Below are 18,615 nucleotides of genomic sequence, written 5' to 3'. Positions count from 1 at the left end.
GTACCGCGCCTCGCGCCGGATCTGAGCGCCATTTGGGCGGACGCTATGTGTCCTCGCCGATCGAGTTCGACCGCTGTCGAACGTTCTCCCCGTGGGCGCAGTGGAGCGCGGTCCGCAGTGCGGACGGTCATCTCCTCCTCGGACCTGACTAGGATGAGATCCTAGTCCCTAAATGAGATTACGAAGGAGTTTGGTTCGCTACCCGTCATATGTCGGATAGGGCCATAGATCGCCAGAAGGGAGCTTAGGGTGAAACGGAGCGGGGTGGAGTGGCAAGGTTTAGTGTGATGAACGGATGTATACAAATATATATGAGGTTTATGATGAACGTACAAATATATATGAGGTTACGATGAACGGATATGACGGACATATCATACCTTTTAATATCCATCTCAAATTTAGACTGAATATGAAGTATGTCAGACTGTCAGTCAACCCATAAGTTTAGTGCCGGTATAGAAAGTGTGTGGATCGCAATTTTTTTTGACTGGTCTCTACTCTCTAGTCTCTACACACCCCGGCGGATGACCCTCCATTGGCTACCCTGCGCGTCATCGTTGTTTTGCCGCGTCACCCTCCTCTTCAACCTTGTGCGCTACCTCTGTACTTCACGAAATCGACTTGTGTGATTTTACATTTCAGTCAATTGAGGATTAGCAAAACCACCCAACTTTGTATGGGTACTCGCTTTTGATAGGAGGGAGCAGACTGAGAAAACATTCTTCACAACACTAAACTGAAGCGCTGCCAACAAAGATAAGGAGATACAAAAATGAAACATTATTACTAAGATTTCTTAATCATTGTGCACACATGAATCCTTGAGGGAAATCGACCTCTTAGTTCATCCATCCTCATGTACAAATCAAAGAAACACACATGCATGCCCTGGATCGGTCTCTACACGGTGCTTCCCTGAGGAGATTCCATTAAATTCGCCGATCGGTCATGTATATTTATGCGACACTGAAGGATCCTGCGGCGTTCTCGACGAACTTCTTGGCGCCCTTGAACCACCTCTTGTCTCCGGCTTGCGCCTTGCAGACGTAGAGCTTGCCGTCGGCGACGGTGGCGGTGATGAGCTGGTGCTTCCCTCCCTCGTCTCCGTCCGCGGTCCTGGTGAGCACCGTTATGCTGTAGTACTGCTTACCGTCCACCACCGGCGCCGAGCTCTCGAGCACGTTGGCCGTCGCCACAGCGTCTGACTCGAAGCCGCCCTGCATCCTCACATCGTCAGCACACTTAGGGAATGTATGGATTGGAGGTGCGACAAAGAAGAAGAAGAAGGAGGAGGAGGAAGGAGTTATTAGACCTCGGAGTCGGTCTTGCCGCCGTAGGACTGCTGGCCGAGGAGGAAGCCGACCTGGGAGAGGAACTCCTCAGGGGAACCGTAGTCGGTGATGGTTTTCTTGGTGGTGGGGTTGATTATAACGGAAAGGTTGCTGGTGGCGTCGAAGTTGTCCTCGTAACGGAGCACCTGCCCAGGGAACTCACGCTCCTTGCTGGGGTTCCACTTGGCCGGGATCATCAGTTTGAACCCCTCGCCGCTGTACGCCACGAAGTCCGTGTTCTTCTTCGCCTTGCCGAACACGTTCGCTGCAACATATTCATTCGCCATGTGACTCATCCGAAACCGAACCTTACTGTCGCTGTCGCTCACATACACGGCCACCAGCTCGTACCTGCTTCTCCGTAGGCGGCAGCGGCGGGAGAGACCTTGACGGCGACGGCGGCGGCACCGGCGAGGAGGGACAGCGCGGCGCGCCGGCTGGTGACGACAGCAGCGTCAGATGCAGCCTCGTCATTCTTGTGCGCCTTGCAGACGAACAGCTGGGTGCGCCCGACGGCGGGAGCAGGGCGCGCCGAGGCAGCCAGGCGCGCGGTGGACTGGTGGAGGAAGCAGGAGGTGGACGCCATTGCTCGCTGCTGTTTAGCTTAGCTTAGCTAGGACTGTGCGTGCGTGCGCGTGGGTATGGTGTGTGTCGCGTTAACTAAGGAGATCGGTGGGGTCCGGAGCCGCGAGACTACTCGTGGTGTGTGTGTGGATGGTGTTGGGATGAGGCGCGATACCATCGGATAAGGCCCCGCGCCGCGCCATTGGGCCACGTCGGATCGCGATGCACCCGGTCACTCGTCCCCTCGCGGCTTCTCGCGACCGCGACCGCGACAGTAACTTCCCGATCCGCATCGAATGGTCCGTGCCTGTCACACACTGGCATCCGGCCCAGTGGTTGTACAAAGATGTCACTGCCTTCTTGAGTTCTTGTGCCGTGTGTAGAGTATAGCACAAAAGATTTGGGACATCATCCCACCGGATCAAATCGAAGATTAGCATTTTGGATTTAAGTAAAATGCATCGGTGGTTTGAACTTGCGACCAAAACTCATTTTGATAAATGTACTCAAGAATATGATCAATACACGATTACAAAATATAACAAGATATGATTATACAGTCGCTAAGCAGCATATAACAATCGTACTGGACACTGTTTACCGGTCCAAGAGCTCCACGGTCGGTGTTAAATGAAACGTTCACTTTGTATTGGGATCTTTTCTGCAAAATAACTCACTTACTTCTCTTCTAAAATTCCCCTCCCTCTAATCAAAAACTTCATGCTAGGGCCATGGTTGGCGTTAAGTATATCGGGAATATGTATGATGATCATCACTGAGCCATCTCCATATGCTAGGTGGGCTCGGACTGTTAAGTCCTACATCCAAGTTGGAGGATGTTTTTTCGTCGCTGCCCTAATCCCTCAGCTACTGATGTGGTTTTTATCGACGAGAACGGAGCTACGTGAGATGTGTTTTGCATTTTATCCATAGCATATTCACGACTATAGGTGTGTTTTAGTCTGCTCGCAATGTGGACGCTTTATAATAGCCAAAACACCGGTAGTTATGGTCTTTTCATTCTTTCCTTTTCCGCTTTTAGAACTATGCCGAATAACTTTCCTGTTTTTGTCGGACTTCTAGTGCAAATGGAGCTGGGGAGCTCCTCGCTGTTGATCCAAAAAAATCAAAAAATTCTCCCTCACACCCTCAAATACCTAACTCTTCGTCCACAATGTGAGACATCCCGTCTGTCGTTGGCCTACTCTTCATTGCCCACGTCGTATTCCTGCTCGCTCGGCGGCTATCATGTTCGTCGCCACAGTGTTGACTAGCTTGGCTCGCTCAGTTCTTGACGGACGAGCTGTGGTGGTGTCGCTCATCAGATGCCGTGATCGCTAGACTTCAGTGATGTTCTACATCTCGAGCACCGAGAAACACGACATATGGGTCTTCTACATGTGTGTGAATCACGATGCAAGCCCGCGATGACGTGCATTGTTAATTTTGATGGAATTTAGCCCATGCTCCAGGGAAATTTGATACTTTTTTGATCTATTTGGCTTATATTATACATGTAATTTATGGCATCCAGAGTTGGCTTAGAGGAGTTTCTTGTTGATCATCGGATCCGTGTTGGTATGAACCACTAGATGCAATTGGTGCATTAGATAACATGAGGGAAGAGCTTATTTCAGCTGGGATGAAGGGGCTACGATTGCAGGAAATAGTATTGGCATTGAAGTTGCAAGGGGTATTTGGGGGAAAACCTACAAGTACAATACACAAGCAGGAAATAGATGCAATATTAGGTTTTGGTAGACAAAATGATGGTGATGCCGAAGGCAATGTTGGCAAGTGCCATTTTGCTTTGTGTGATGTGTACTATTTCACTTCTAAAGAATGATGGCAAGTGATGGTTAGTTTGTTTAGGTGAACAATTGGTGTTTAATTATCTTTTGATTACTTGTAAGGCTTGTATGACCTCATGTAAGAGATGTTGATGCTGGTGCTTGATGTTTAACTTGTTGTTATGAACAAGTGAGGCTTTGCTACTATGACTGATGTTGTGATTGTACAACTTGTCGATGTGATGACTTTGTGCAAGATGACCATGATCAGGTCATGTTGAGAGATATATGCAACAATTGGCATGTTGGGAATACATGTAAGATATTCATACACCGTGATTTGCAACTGAAACTAGGTTGATGTTTTGTGAGAAACAAGATGATGATGTGGATGTTGATGCTGGTACTTGATGTTTAACTTGTTGTTATGAACAAGTGAGGCTTTGCTATTATGATTGATGTTGTTATTGTTAGCCTTATCGATCTGATAACTTGGTGCAAGATGACTATGGTCATGTCATGTTGAGTGATATATGCAACATTTTGGCATGTTGGGAATACATGTAAGATTTTCGTACATCATGCTTTGCAACTGAACCTAGGTTGATGCTCTCTAAGAAACATGATGATGATGTGATAAAACATACTTAACCATGCTAAAACAAAGACATGCTCTCTCAAAGAGAATCTATAATATTCACATACTTCGCGGAGCATAATTTATTCACATGCTTCGCATGTCATAAATGATTCACATGAGAATTAACATACTCAACCATGTTGCATGAACAAGCATCCAGTCATGCTGACATGTGCATAGTATACTTCGCACGTACATGATCAATAATTGATCCATACTCATATCCCAACATCATTATGAATCAATTAGAACAATTCCCATCTCTATCCGTTACTCCTCCTTATCTCATTCGTATAGTTCTAAAGCAACATGCATCGTCCTTCTTCATCACCATGAATGATCTTCATGGCCTACCCCCTATGTAACAGCCCGAGACCAACGCTCCAGAAGATTCCCCTTTTATCTCGTTGCCGCCGTGCAATTAGATTATCTATCGCATTCATCATCGCATCATGCTCATCATCTGCATTGCATCAGCACTCTGTTGCCGCCAGTTTTCAAAACTTGCATCCGATATTAGTTGTCGGTTCTCTCCGGTTTATCGTTGACCATTTTGAGACCATCCACACACGCACGCGCCCGCGACATCGACAAAATATTTGTTTTAAGGTGAAATATTCTCGAATTGGGTTGAAACTTGGCGTGCGGTCTTGTGTTAATGTAGGTAGGCTGCCTGCCAATTTTCGTCGTAATCGGAGTCTGTTTGATACCCGAACGGTCGACCGTAGCGCTACCGTCGTCGGTTTATCGTCGGATGCTTTTGGTGTTTAAAACTGTGTGTCGAGTCGCAAACTTCCCTCTCTTCTCGCAGCCCGGACACTCTACACAACCCAACACCATCCACCTAACCCTAACCCCCTTGATTTCGAACCGTTTGATCGAAATCCGACGATCCGAAACGGGTGGGACTAGCTAACCCTAGGCCTACCTGCTATAAATAGCAGCCTATTTTGGCCTCACCTCTCCTCCACCTCGAAACCAGTGCCCTAACCACCACTTGGTCGCCTCTCTCTCCCTCCCAGCACCGCAGCCCGCCAAGCCCAACCTGAGCCCACCCCGGGCCTGATCGTGCTCGCGGCTCCCAGCACCCAGCCTCGCCTCCCGTAGCGCTTGATCCAGATGGGATCGAGGCAACTACCTCCTGCGATCGAGCAGGTCGCGCTGTGCCCCTGACTCCTCCCTGGAGCGAGCTCGCTGGAGCCCCGCCGGTCCGCCGTCGTCGCCCCGTGCAGGGCCTCTTCCGCCCCGGTAGCCTGCCCCAAAGCTGCTCTCCGCAAGTCGTCCGACCTCATGGTGTTGCTGCTCGTGCCCCGCCGCCTCCTGCAAACCGCGCCTCGTCGCGGGAGCTTGTCGGGAACCGGCTGGATCCGGTCGCCCCGGCCTTGCCCTGCCGGATCTGCCTCCCCGGCCGGTGCCTCGCCCCTGCCTCACCTGCTGCTCGCCAGAGCCGCCGCCATGGCATCATGCTCCTAGAGGAGCACGGGAGGAACGAAGCCCTACCCGACCTGGTGTTTACCACGCCTCCCATGGGCCAGGCCCAGCGACCATTGGCCCAGAGGCTTTGTCAGCCCAGTTGGGCCAGATCCACCAAGCCGGCCCAGCGTTCCAACCAACCACCTCACCCACCACCGAGTTGGGCCGCAGCCCGTGAGGTGAGCCGACCACGCTGCCCTATCCAGCGCCCGTGGCGTCATTTAGTATCTTGCGCCATACACCTATTTTGGCTCTTTTAGTATCTTTTTAGGTCCTACGAATTTATTAATTTCAGAAAAATGCATTATTTTCAAACACGCGTAGCTTTTAATCCGTGCGACGGATCGGTACAAGTCGTATATGTAAAACATGTAGAATTTCGCGTAGATTAATATTTTCCAACTCTGATGCACATTTAAAGCTGTTAGTTTTGATGTTTGCATTGGGTTGCATGACAACATGTTAAAGATGGTTTAATTCATAGCTAGTGATCCGTAGCTTCGTTGGAGATGAGCCATAAATGTAAATGGACTAGAACGACGAGTAGAATCACGTGAACCACTTTGTTTTGTCGTCTAACAAACAAACAAGGTAGTTTAATTATGCTTCACCCCTTGCCATGTTTATAATTATTTAATATTGCCATGTAAATAAATTGGAGTGAACTAAATAATTAAATGTGGAGTTCCGTCAATATGCAACTCGTTGCATATTGAGCTTCACTTAATGTGTAGCGTTTGAGTGTTGTGAATTGCCATGCCCTGCCTTGTATATTTGAAACTGATCATGCATATATGTGAATTGCATCATGTCCTGCATGTGTTGTGGTCAATATCGCGTGTTGATTCTTGTTTCCGGTTTGCTTCGTCTCGATAGAGTTCCGCAAGCGTGTCAGAATGTGAGGATCCGTTCAACTGCGTCGGTTCGTCTGCTTCACGGAGTAGTTTCTCTTCCAAGTGGGATATCAGGCAAGATGATCATTTCCTTGGATACCATTACTATCATTGCCATGCTAGTTGTTTCGTTTCTATCGCTATGTCTCGATGCCTACCACCTGTTTAATAAGCCTCCCAACATTGCCATGAAAACCTTCAACCTTTCTACAACCTAGCAAACCACTGATTGGCTATGTTACCGCTTGCTTAACCATTGGATAGCGTTGCTAGTTGCAAGTGCAGTTGCTTCCATGTGATAACATGGGTTCCTTGTTATATCACCATATTAATGCTACTTAAATTAATGGACCTATATACTTGGTAAAAGGTGGAAGGATCGGCTTTCTAGCCTGGTGTTTTGTTTCACCTTTACCGTCTTAGTTTTAGCTACCGGTGTTATATTCCATAATTGAGCACTCCTAACACGATCGGGGTTGTTATGGGGACCCCTTGATAATTCGTCTTAGTTAAAACCTTTCTGGCAAGGCCCAACTTTCGTACTACATTTGCCTAATAACCTAATAAAATTGCATAGGGACTTTTTGGACCCCGTGGATTATTAATCAACCCCCAGGCCAATGCTTCTCATGAGTGTTGGTCCAAAATAGAGCACTGTGCAGTGCCAACCCAGGGCAACTTTGGTGATTTCTATTAGGCCACCGTACACGCCGCTTATCCGTCGTGTCCTGAGAACGAGATACGCAACTCCTATCGGGTTCGTCGACACGTCGGGTGGCCTTGCTGGATTAGTTTTTCCTTTTACAAAATATCTTGTGCATCGGGATTCTGATGATGCTTTGGACTATCTCAGAGTTGAGGTTTTCCACTAAGGAATCCGAGGAGATCATTAGTTTCGTGATCGAGGCTTTCTATGCGGCTTGTGGTAATTTGTGATGGACTAGTTGGAGCACCCCTACAGGGTTTAATCTTTCGGAAAGTCGTGCATGCGGTTATGTGGCAACGTGGAAACTTTGTTTAACATCCGGTTCTAGATAACTTGAAGCAAGCTTAATTAAAATATGCCAACTATGTGCGTAACCGTGACTGTCTCTTTCGTGAGCTCCTTCTCCGATCGAGGACACCGTGGGGTTATGACTGACGTAAGTAGGTGTTCGGGATCATTCATTTTATCACCAGTAGTTCATGTCCGCTATGCGTAGATCACCCCCCTCTTTTATTCTTGTACTCATAAGTTAGCCACCTCAAATAAATGCTTAGTCGCTTGCTGCAGCCTCACCACTTAACCATACCTCACCCATTAAGCTTTGGAAATGAGATTGCTGACTCCCTGTGGCTCACAGGTTACTACAACACCACTTGCAGGTACATGTAAAGGGTTACTTGACGCGAGCGCGTTGATTGTTCATTTGGAGTTTCTTCTTCTTCATCATCGATCTAGGATGGGTTCCAGGACGGCAACCTGGTATAGCAAGGATGGACGTCATTCTTTTATCGTTTGTTTTCGTGTGCAGTCGGACTGCTCTTCTTCATGATGACTGGATGTTGCCGTATTGATCTGATATTGATGTAGCTTCTGGTGAGTGTAAGCCAACTCATTATACTCATCTTTTTAGTACATATACTTGTAACTATCCATTCTTGCGAAACAACGAGATGCGCTTCTATCCCTGTCGACGCCCTCGCGCCAAAATAAGGATAGGGTCGCATCTTGGGCGTTACATGTTGGTATCAGAGCAGTACCGACCTAGGAGTCCCCTTGATTGACCGAACTTTGTCAAGTTGAGTCTATAGAAAAACTACTTTGAGTCTAGTTATATATCAGAGAGTAGGTTTCTTTTTCTCCTCGTCTATGCTCTGGTGAGGTTCACGACTTAGCAAAATTTAATTCTACTCGTCTTCTCACTCAAAAAAAATTTAGGATCACGTGGATATTTTTGGAATTTATATGATGTCAACGTGACAGAGTTCTGTCTTGGTGCCTCCCGCCTGACTTGATTTCTTCCGGGGAGTTGAGCTCCAAGGATTCTTGAGCACATCATTATCATTCAGATTTCTTAGTATCTCAGGACGGAGGATGTTCGGAATTGCTTGAATACTAGTAGTGGCGAGAGGAGTCTGGATTCTCCAATACAGTTGCAGATAGGTCCGGATGTATCGACATACTTAGTATCATTGTGATTACGAGGGTCCGAGATAGATGAGGTTCCGAGATTCTGGTTATGTGTTGACGGATTTGATACACTGGACGGGTTAGATGCTAGGAGTTGAGTGATGAATTTCTCCTTGTATCCGTGGACCCAATTGCATGACCAGAAAATTCCGGGAGTCCTTAGGCGGGAATTCAAGTAGTTACTTATAGGAAAATCTTCCAACATATACATGATGTGAGGTTGGGGTTCGACATCTAGTGGATTCGTTTGTTCACGGTCGTCTTACATCGGTTCTTGTTGTGTCTTACAGAGTCCTTGTAGCTTGCTACGACTCAGGGATGCTTCGTATGTCGTGTGCACTGCCTTGTACATGATGGCTACTATAGGATAGAGCCTGTGCGATCCTATCCACGAAAATATCGGACGAAATCTGTGTCATGAATTTGTTTTGTCTTATGTTGTAAGTCTCATCCTTTGTTTTGTTGGAGTATGGTAATTCGAGTTGCTTCGATGTCAAATGGTGATTTCATATCTTTTCCAAGAGGTGTTCTCATATTTTTATGGGAATGCTGATTCTTTTTCTCAATCAAGTTGTCTTTTCAATTCTTCTCAACTGTAGTTGTCATGTCAATTCTTTTCATCCGATGTGCTTCTCTTCAAGTCAATTCCATCCTTTTCAAGATTTGCAAGATCAATGTCTGATTTGTTTTCGGAGTTCATCTCATCTGTTCCAAGTTGTATTTGCTTTTCCCCGCCCTCCCACCCTTTCTCTTCAATGTTTCAATTATCATCCTAGTGCATTTCATTTCATTGTTGCTTCCGCTATGTTCTCTTCCGTGTTGTATCCAGTGATTCATTGTGAAGATTCTCACGAGTTCTGAGTTCATCATTTTTTATTCTTGTTCTCTTTTCCGGTGAATTCAATTCAAGCTCTCGGTGTTCATCATATCCTTTTCTTCCTCTAAGGATTTTGTATTGGGAATTCTTATCAAACCTCTCTTGTTATTCATCCATCTCTGTTCTATCCAGTGGGTTGAAGAGTCTCAAAAGTTTCTTGTTTTCAATCGTTTCGATTATTTCGAAGTTCCCACCTCATCTAGTTTTCATTTGTACCGGTGCAGTATCTCTCTTTCTGAGCAATCTTTTCAACGGTGTTTCTTTTGAGTGGGCCCATAACCCGTGGGTCTTCCTAGGATCATACCTTACTCTTCTAATCTTTTCCCAGAGATCTCTAATTATTTTCAATCATGACATAAGTAAGAATTCCATCTATCATGTTCATTCTGCAAGATCTATTCGAATTTATTTCTCATCATTGGCTCAACTTTTCCTTGTTCTTATTCTGGAATGTCTTAGTTATTCTGGTGGTGTCCCTTCTCATCATTCTCACGTTGGAAGACGAAGGAGAGTTCTCTTGAATCTTGGTCCATTCTGTTGAAGATCCATCATTTCAGCTTTGTGTTATCATCTTGAATTGTTCTCGATCATGAGAGATTCCTTCCATATCTATCCGATGCATTTAAGATTTGTTTTCATTCTCGATCATCCAAAGGCTATCATTTTAAAAGATTGCCTCGTTCTCAGCTTTCATCTTTCGTTCTAAAATTCTTCTCAATTGTTGTCTCTTCGTTCGTCTCTCAATTATTCGGTGCCTTCTTCAAGTTTTTCTCTCAGATGGATCATGGTCTCTTCATTCTCATGTATATTCATTCATTCATGGTCGTCTCATTCGTTTCAATTCTTACCGGTGCTTCGTTGAAGACTTTTTCAAGTTTGTGGTCATATCTCTCTCTATCCCCAATCTTGTTAAGAAGAATAAGTGTTATGTTAAATATGTTGATTGTCATCAATTTAACTTGATGAAGGATAAGCATAAAATAATTCTTATTCTTGTTTCATCAAATGATTTCGATTCTTCTTTCGGAGTGGCTCATGATATCAATTTTTTCTCAAGAGCTCATCTTTTCTTTTCCGGAGTTCCAACTTTTCTGAAGTATCTCTTCGTGAAGCTTCATCTAAGTCATGGAGGTCCTGAATCTTATTCTTTTCATCCTTCATATCTTTGCATCATTCTTTTGCAGACGGAGGTTTGTCATGCTCGTTCTTCAAGATTTCCTTCATTCTCAATGTGTTCTTCAAGATTCTTGTGGTAGTACCTCAAGTATTCTATCTCTTGCATTTCAAAGTGCAATTCTTCCCCCTTTATCCTTTGAGGTGGTGTTATAGCGTTCTTGTTAGTGGAGGAGTCTCGAAGAGAAGTTGTTTCAAGAATGAGATATTTAAACCAACCAATTCTTTGATCACGAGATATTTTTTTAACCCATGGTTCTTTATTGAGTTATCTTGGATTAGATTTCCCCTAAAGCTTTTCCTAAGGATTTTTGCTATTATGGTGATTACCGTTGACCCAAGTTCTCAATATATGCACTTGGTGTAAGAAGTTTTGCCTTTCTTGTTGCATCCAATCAATCCTTGATTCTGTTAGTGGCTGGTTGTCACCTAATTATTTGAGATGTTTTCCGTAAGCCCACTACAAGCTTGTTCTTTTCGTTGTTGATTTTCCAACAACTCCATGAAATCCTCCTTTGTAGGATTCTCTTCAAGTTCAAATGTGGTGGAAGTTGTCATTTTCTTATCCGTTCTTTTCTTTCCAAGGATCTAGTTTCCATTCTCTTGTTTCAGAGTCGTTGTGGTGTTACTGTCTTTTAATCTATCGTCTTGTCGCATCAAGATCGTGTTCTTTCCTTTCTTATTCATTTAATCCGAGTATTGTGTTTTCCTTCATGCTCTTTCCTTTCTTATGAATTTAGTTGGTTTGTTGTGAATCTTGTCAAAATCTATCAATCTTATCGAATTTTGTCCTCAATTTCCTATCGAAGTGCTGCCGAAATTTTGTTTGAATTCTTGCTTGTTCTTCATGTCACTCTTCATCTCCTTGGAACCTTCAAGGATCGTTGGTTTCACTCGTTTGTCCAGAAACAACTAAGTTTTACATCTTGCACTTTCTCTTCCCCTTCCCCTTTCACTCTTAGATCTCGGGGCGAGATCTCTTGTTAGTGTAAGAGAGTTGTAACAGCCCGAGACCGATCCTCTAGAAGATTCCCCTTTTAGTCCGCTGCTACCGTGCGATTAGATTGTCTGTCGCATTCATCATCGCATCATGCTCATCATCTGCATTGCATCGGCACTCCGTTGCCGCCAGTTTTCAAAACTTGCATCCGTTATTAGTTGTCGCTTCACTCCATTTTTGTCGTTGACCGTTTTGAGACCATCCACACACGCACGCGCCCGCGGCATCGGCAAAATATTTGTTTTTAAGGTGTGTATAAAATATTGTCGGATTGGGTGAAAACTTGTCGTGCGGTCTTGTTTTAATGTAGGTAGGCCTCCTGCGAATTTTCTTGCAATCGGAGTCCGTTTGATACCCGAACGGTCGACCGTAGCGGTACCGTTGTCGGTTTGTCGTCGGATGTTTTTGGTGTTTAAAACTCTATGTTGGGTCGCAAACATCCCTCTCTTCTCGCAACCCGAACACTCTACAACCCAACACAACCCATCTAACCTAACCACCTCGGCTTTCGAACCGTCTGATTGAAATCCGACGATCCGAAACGGGTGGGACTAGCTAACCCTAGGCCTACCTGCTATAATTAGCTGCCTACACCCTATCTATTTTGGCCTCAGCTCTCCTCCACCTCGAAACCAGCGCCATAACCACCACGTGGTCGCCTCTCTCTCCCTCCCAGCGCTGAAGCCCCACAAGCCCAACCTGAGCCCACCCGGGCCCGACCGCACCCGTAGCTCCCAGCGCCCAGCGCCGCCTCCTGCAGCGCTCGATACACATGGGATCGAGGAAAGTGCCTCCCGCGCCCGAGAAGCTCGTGCTTCTCCCGTGCCTCCTCGTCGGAGTCCCGTTGGTCCGCCGTGTCGCCCCGTGCAGGGCCTCCTCCGCCGTCGGTAGCTCTGCCCCGGAGCTGCTCTGCCGCCAGCCGCCCGATCCCATGGTGTTGCTACCCGTGCTCCGCCACCTCCTGCAAACCGCGCCTCATCGTGGGAGCTCGCTGGGACCCGGCCAGATCCGGTCGCCCCGGCCTTGCCACCGCTGGATCTGCCTCCCCGGCCGGTGCCTCGCCCATGCCTCACGTGTTGCTCGTCGGAGCCGCTGCCATGGCCTTGTGCTCTTGGCTCCTGGAGGAGCACAGGAGGAACGATGCCGTGCCAGACCTGGCATTGACCGTGCCTCCCATGGGACGGGCCCAGCGACGAGCGGCCGAGAACTTTGCCAATCCAGCTCGGCCAGATCCACCGAGCTGGCCCATCGGTCCAACCGACCACCTCAGCCACCGCCGAGTTGGGCCGCAGCCCGCGAGGTGAGCCGACCCAGCTGCCCTATCCAGCGCCCGTGGCGCCATTTAATATCTTGCGCCATACCCCTATTTTTACCCGTATGCATTTCTGCTTGTTTAGTGTTTTTTAGGTCCTGCAAATTTATTAATTTCAGAAAAATGCATTATTTTCAAATGCGCGTAGCTTTTAATCCGTGTGACGGATCGGAAGAAGTCATATATGTAAAACGTGTAGAATTTTGCATAGATTTATATTTTCCAGCTCTCATGCACATTTTAAAATTGTTAGCTGTGTTGTTTGCATTGGTTTGCGTGAAAATGTGTTAAGGACGGTTTAATTCGAAGCTAGTGATCCGTAGCTCCGTTAGAGATGAGCCATATATGTAAATGGACTAGAACGATGACTAGAATCACGTGAACCACTTTGTTTTACCGTCTGACAAACATAAAATGTGGTTAGGACAGATCTGAACAGATTACAAAGTTAACGAGTGGGGTCGTTTCGGAGATGCTACATGTCGTTGCCGGCCTCAATTAAAATGCCTAGATAGGTTGTTCAATAACTCTTCACCCCTTGCCATATTGAACAACATTTAATATTGCCATGTAAATAAATGGGAGTGGACTAAATAATTAAATGTGGAGTTTCGTCAATATGCAACGACTTGCATATTGAGCTTCACTTAATGCATAGCGTATGGGTGTTGTGAATTTCCATGCCCTGCCTTGCATATTTGAAACTGATCATGCATCATATGTGAATTGCATCATGTCGTGCATGTGCTTTGGTGATTATCGTGTGTTGATTCTTGTTTCCGGTTTGCTTCATCTCGATAGAGTTCCGCAAGCGTGTCGGAATCTAAGGATTCGTTCGACTATGTCGGTTCGTCTGCTTCACGGAGAAGTTCTTCTTCCAAGCGGGATCTCATGCAAGATGATTATTTCCTTGGATACCATTACTATCACTGCCATGCTAGTTGTTTCATTTCTATCGCTATGTCTTGATGGCTACCACGTGTTTAATAAGCCTCCTAACATTGCCATGAAAACCTTCGACCTTTCTACAACCTAGCAAACCACTGATTGGCTATGTTACCGCTTGCCTAATCATTGGATAGCGTTGCTAGTTGCAGGTGCAATTGCTTCCATGTGATAACATGGGTTCCTTGTTATATCACCACATTAATGCTACTTAAATTAATGGACCTATACACTTGGTAAAAGGTGGACGGCTCGGCTTTATTGCCTGGTGTTTTGTTCCACCTTTGCCGCATTAGTTTTGGCTACTGGTGTTTTATTCCATAATTGAGCGCTCCTAACACGATTGGGGTTGTTATGGGGACCCCCTTGATAATTCTTCTTAGTTAAAGCTTGTCTCGCAAGGCCTAACTTTGGTACTACATTTGCCTAATAACCTAATAAAATTGCATAGGGACTTTCCGGACCCCGTGGATAGTTAATCAACCCCCGGGCCAGTGCTCCTCATGAGTGTTGGTCAAAAATAGAGCACTGTGCGTGGCCAACCCAGGGCAACTTGAGTGATTTCTATCAGACCACCGTACGCGTCGCTTATCCGTCATGTGCTGAGAATAAGATACGCGGCTCCTATCTGGTTCGTTGACACGTCGAGTGGACTTGCTGGATTAGTTTTACCTTTTACGAAATATATTTTGCATCGTGATTCCGGTGATGCTTTGGGCTTTCTCAGAGTTGAGGTTTTCCACTATGGAATCGAAGGAGATGACGAGTTTCGTGATCGAGGCTTTCTATGCGGCTTGTGGTAATTTGTGATGGACTAGTTGGAGCACCCCTGCAGGGTTTGATCTGTCGGAAAGCCATGCCCGCGGTTTTGTGGCAACATGGAAACTTTGTTTAACATCCGGTTCTAGGTAACTTGAAGTAAACTTAATTAAAATATGCCAACTGAGTGCGTAACCGTGACTGTCTCTTTCGTGACCTCCTTCTTTGATCGAGGACATGGTGGGGTTATGACTAACGTAAGTAGGTGTTCAGGATCATTCATTTGATCATCAATAGTTCACGTTCGCTATGCGTAGATCATCCCCCTCTTTTATACTTGTACTCGTAAGTTAGCCACCTTAAACAAATGCTTAGTCGCTTGCTGCAGCCTCACCACTTAACCATACCTCACCCATTAAGCTTTGCTAGTCTTGATACCTTTGGAAATGAGATTGCTGAGTCCCTGTGGCTCAGATATTACTACAACACCAGTTGCAGGTACAGGTAAAGGGTTACTTGATGCATCCACGTTGATTGTTCATTTGGAGTTTCTTATTTTTCTTCGTCGATCTAGGATGGGTTCCAGGCCGGCAGCCTGGGATAGCAAGGATGGACGTTGTTCTTTTATCGTTTGTTTTTGTCTGTAGTCGGACCCTGCTCTTCTTCATGATGAATGGATGTTGCCGTATTGATGTGATATTGATGTAACTTGTGGCGAGTGTAAGCCAACTCCTTATACTCATCTTTTTAGTACATGTACTTGTAACACTATCCATTCTTGCGAAACGACGAGATGCACTTCTATCCTATCGAGGCCCTCGCGCCAAAATAAGGATAGGGCCGCATCTTGGGCGTTACACCCTAGCCCTCTCAACTTGGTCATACTTGGTGGCATATGCCATTACTTTTGAAAAACCCTTTAGAAGTTTCTCATGTTCTCGTCTTGGTTGGCCCTAAAGCTATTTGGGTACTTTTGTCTAAGGAAATGAGAACTGAAACCTTCATCTTCCACTTGGTGCATGTGTGTTGAAGAACATACTTCGCCATGAAGCATTCGGTCTTGTTGTCATAAGAAACCACAAATACCAGAGACAATAATCGTCATTACAGGTGGTCGGTAGTATTTTATACCATTGATTAGCAACTTGACATCAAGTATATTCTTGGAGCAATACTCCTTAATTGCTTTCCTCGAGAATTCAAGAGTTTCAAAGACTTGTTCCAAATGGAATTTTTGTCAATGTCGGTCCTCTTCTCTGAAAGCTTTGAACTTCATGTCATTTGCTCCTCTTAATCTAGTTCCCATAAATCTTCACCTTCAGATTGATATTCATCAAAATTATACTCATCTTTTCTTTTATATACGACTTTCTCATTACCTTTAGGTGCCACTTTTTCTTTTGCATTAACTTCACCTTTGTCCTTCTGTATGTCTTTTGTCTCTCCAGGTTTATCCTCATCCACATTGTCATCATATAGATCATCATCACCGTCATTTATGTCAAAGTCACTGTCCACTATGGCACAAAGACCAAAGCATGAACCTCCATAATCACTGTCAGCTACTCAATATTGTACTCCCATCATAGGAACACTTGCTTTGTGTGGTATTCCATTTGCACACTCCTGTTCAACCAATAATATTATCCTCCTATTGACTGCACTCTATTGAATTGGATGTTGATGCTGACAAGCCTGGAGTGGACGAAATAGATGCCCATGTCCCTGATATTCCAGATGATAATATTCGAGCTTATGCTCATCCTCCAGAAGGCGCCACTATGGACAATATCCCTGATGCCCAAGTCACTCCGCCAAGAACTGATGATGTGGTCGTGGAGCCGAGTCATAAAGAGAAACTCAACCCGCCAAGTCCCGTGATGTCATCCAAAGACGCCACACCCGAAGACGATGTTGTCATTATAATTGGGACAGGTCATACACCCCTCTCCGCAATGTGTTGGCAAAGCATACTGTTGGGGACGTCTCTGCCAGGATGGCGAAAGAAAAATCTGTACTTGATCTCCCCAATATCGAGAAGTTAAACTTTGAGGAACTTCATGCAGGATATTTGAACCGCCTTGCTGCGAGCCGGGACTTTGAAGCTAGCTTAGTGAACATGATAAAGAATAGATACAAGGTATTTATGGAATAAACTGCCTTATATATTCTCCTGTAGCCCCCAAGGGTTGGGTCATCTTCTTGAAGATGAGCCGGATCTTGTGTAATAATCTTTGAAAAGTTTCAACCTGTAGCCCCCAAGGGCCGAGTCATCTTCTTGAAGATGAGTCGGTCTTGTGTAATAATCTTTGAAAATCTTCAACCCGTAGCCCCAAAGGGTCGGGTCATCTTCTTGAAGATGAATTGAGTCTTGTGTAATAATCTTTGAAAAAATTCAACCTGTAGCCCCAAGGGCCGGGTCATTTTCTTGAAGATGAACCAGGTCTTGCTTAATAATGTGAAAAGCTTCAACTTGTAGCCCCCAAGGGTCGGGTCATCTTCTTGAAGATGAGCCGGGTCTTGCTTAATAATGTGAAAATCTTCAACCTATAGCCCCCAAGGGTTGGGTCATCTTCTTGAAGATGAGCCGGGTCTTGCTTTATAAACTGAAACTCCCCTTCCCATTAGAAAAGAAAATACATTAGCCCCCAATTGTCGAGTGTATTGCTTGCAATATGCTTGAGACTTGATTGTCCGCCTTTCAATGTGACCAAGTAGCGGTAAGGTTACTGATTCTTTCGGTTTGATTTTGTAGGAAATTATCAGTCAAAATGATGCATCCCTAAGCGGGATGAGAAAAAGTCTGGGTGTCAACAAGACGCCAGGGCCGCAACAGAGGAAAAACTTCGAGTTACATTGAGAGAACTTGAACAGGTCATGGCTGAGTATCTGATTTTTAAGGAGTTGACTGTAGCCAAAAAAGCCGCCCTTGTGAAACTAGATGAGAAGGACGAGGGCCGATTGAAACAAGCCACCTGGTCTGCTGATACGTCTCCATCGTATCTACTTTTCCAAACTCCTTTGCCCTTGTTTTGGACTCTAATTTGCATGATTTGAATGGAACTAACCAGGACTGACGTTGTTTTCAGTAGAATTGCCATGCTGTTGTTTTAGTGGAGAAATAAAAGTTCTCGGAATGACTTGGAAACTTACGAGGATTTTTTGTGGAATATATAAAAAATACTAGCGCAAGAATTACCCGAAGACACAGAGCCATGGGCCCATGAGCCGAGGAGGCGCCCCCTAGGGTGCGCCTGGCAGGCTCGTGGGGCCCACGTAGCTCCACAGCCTCCAACTCCAACTCTCGCCTAGGAAAAATTAAGAGAGAACAGTTCATTGCGTTTTACGATACGGAGCCGCCGCCACCTCATGTTCTTCCTCGGGAGGGCAGATCTGGAGTCCGTTCTGGGCTCCGGAGAGGGGAAATCGACGTCGTCGTCATCATCAACCATCCTTCATCGCCAATTCCATGATGCTCTCCATCGTTCGTGAGTAATCTCATCGTAGGCTTGCTAGACGGTGATGGGTTGGATGAGATCTATCATGTAATCGAGTTAGTTTTGATGGGGTTTGGTCCCTAGTATCCACTATGTTCTAAGATTGATGTTGCTACTACTTTGCTATGCTTAATGCGTGTCACTAGGGCCCGAGTGCCATGATTTGAGATGTGAACCTATTTTGT

General features: G+C 45.6%; 2 protein-coding genes across 2 annotated transcripts; one reads left to right on the top strand and one right to left on the bottom strand.

Moving 5' to 3' along the window:
• Positions 1–768: 768 nt before the first annotated feature.
• On the bottom strand, positions 769–1,991 carry LOC123426291 (oxygen-evolving enhancer protein 2, chloroplastic). The gene is made up of 3 exons (XM_045110097.1): positions 1,686–1,991; positions 1,316–1,599; positions 769–1,220 (listed from the first exon to the last, which is right to left on the bottom strand). The coding sequence occupies exons 1-3, from the start codon at positions 1,918–1,920 to the stop codon at positions 960–962; spliced, it is 780 nt and encodes a 259-aa protein (XP_044966032.1). The 5' UTR covers positions 1,921–1,991; the 3' UTR covers positions 769–959.
• A 10,198-nt stretch (positions 1,992–12,189) lies between these two features.
• On the top strand, positions 12,190–17,991 carry LOC123430077. The gene is made up of 2 exons (XM_045113990.1): positions 12,190–13,217; positions 17,689–17,991. The coding sequence occupies exons 1-2, from the start codon at positions 12,690–12,692 to the stop codon at positions 17,791–17,793; spliced, it is 633 nt and encodes a 210-aa protein (XP_044969925.1). The 5' UTR covers positions 12,190–12,689; the 3' UTR covers positions 17,794–17,991.
• Positions 17,992–18,615: the final 624 nt, after the last annotated feature.

This window comes from Hordeum vulgare, chromosome 2H, assembly GCF_904849725.1.
Source record: "Hordeum vulgare subsp. vulgare chromosome 2H, MorexV3_pseudomolecules_assembly, whole genome shotgun sequence".
Taxonomy (NCBI): domain Eukaryota; kingdom Viridiplantae; phylum Streptophyta; class Magnoliopsida; order Poales; family Poaceae; genus Hordeum; species Hordeum vulgare.
Note: the sequence above shows the minus strand (reverse complement) of the source record. Positions and strands in the feature narration are given on the sequence as shown.